This window comes from Penaeus monodon, chromosome 20, assembly GCF_015228065.2.
Source record: "Penaeus monodon isolate SGIC_2016 chromosome 20, NSTDA_Pmon_1, whole genome shotgun sequence".
Lineage (NCBI taxonomy): Eukaryota > Metazoa > Arthropoda > Malacostraca > Decapoda > Penaeidae > Penaeus > Penaeus monodon.
The window spans coordinates 21,632,728-21,633,525 of NC_051405.1; the positions used below are offsets into that span (position 1 = coordinate 21,632,728).

General features: G+C 35.1%; 1 protein-coding gene across 6 annotated transcripts in view; it reads right to left on the bottom strand.

Annotated features, from left to right (window-relative positions):
• LOC119585703 (mitogen-activated protein kinase kinase kinase kinase 3-like) overlaps positions 1 to 355 on the bottom strand; it is a gene marked incomplete at its 5' end in the record, with an annotated part of 59,548 nt that extends 59,193 nt beyond the window's left edge. For all 6 annotated transcript variants that reach the window (XM_037934382.1, XM_037934381.1, XM_037934380.1 and 3 more), the window contains 1 exon segment: positions 329 to 355. In XM_037934382.1, the coding sequence (XP_037790310.1) occupies positions 329 to 355 (27 nt within the window).
• Between the last annotated feature and the right edge of the window lie 443 nt (positions 356 to 798).

Sequence of the window (798 nt, forward strand, 5' to 3'; positions counted from 1 at the left end):
TCCTAATATCATACACTCTATTTCCACTTTATCAACATTCCATTGTTTATGCTTCCTACGTAAATTAGCAACCCTTGATTGCCAATCACTCTTTCCTCCATTCCCTGCTGTCACAAGATAAGGAAAGTCAGTATAACAAAACTAAAAGAGACAAGAGAGTAGGGAGGGCAACCCAACATCATATCTCACAAACAGATAAAATGCATTTTTCATCCATCAAATGCCTCATTTTCTGTGTACTCTTAGTTCTGGTAATCACTTCTAATTACATAAACAAATACATGATGAAAAGTTGATCTTAAACTTTCTCTCTCAACAAAGAGTTTACCTCTGGTGCCATCCAGTATGGTGTGCCAATGAAAGACTTTCTTTTGCTTATGGTGGCTGTGATCTGAGCTGAAACACCAAAGTCAGCCAGCTTCACATCACCATTCTCAGTTAGTAAGATATTGGCGCCCTGTAAAAGAAAATGGGATTAGTATACTGAATCTTTAAGTAGATAAATGAAAAATACCGAAATACTTTTAACTAAACAAATGAAAAACATATTTCACCACATTTTTAGATTTTTCAATGTAATATAATGTATTAAGTCTACTGTATACCTTTATATCTCTGTGCATTTTACCCATTCGGTGGAGATACTCCAACCCCCGCAATGTCTCCCTGCACATATAACCAATCTGACGCTCTTGAAGAGGTCCAGTAACTGAAAATTTCAAGGTACATTAGAACTTTCCTCTTTCCTTCTCACTATGTTTTTATTTGCAGATCATTTACTTTAAGATTAAAATATAC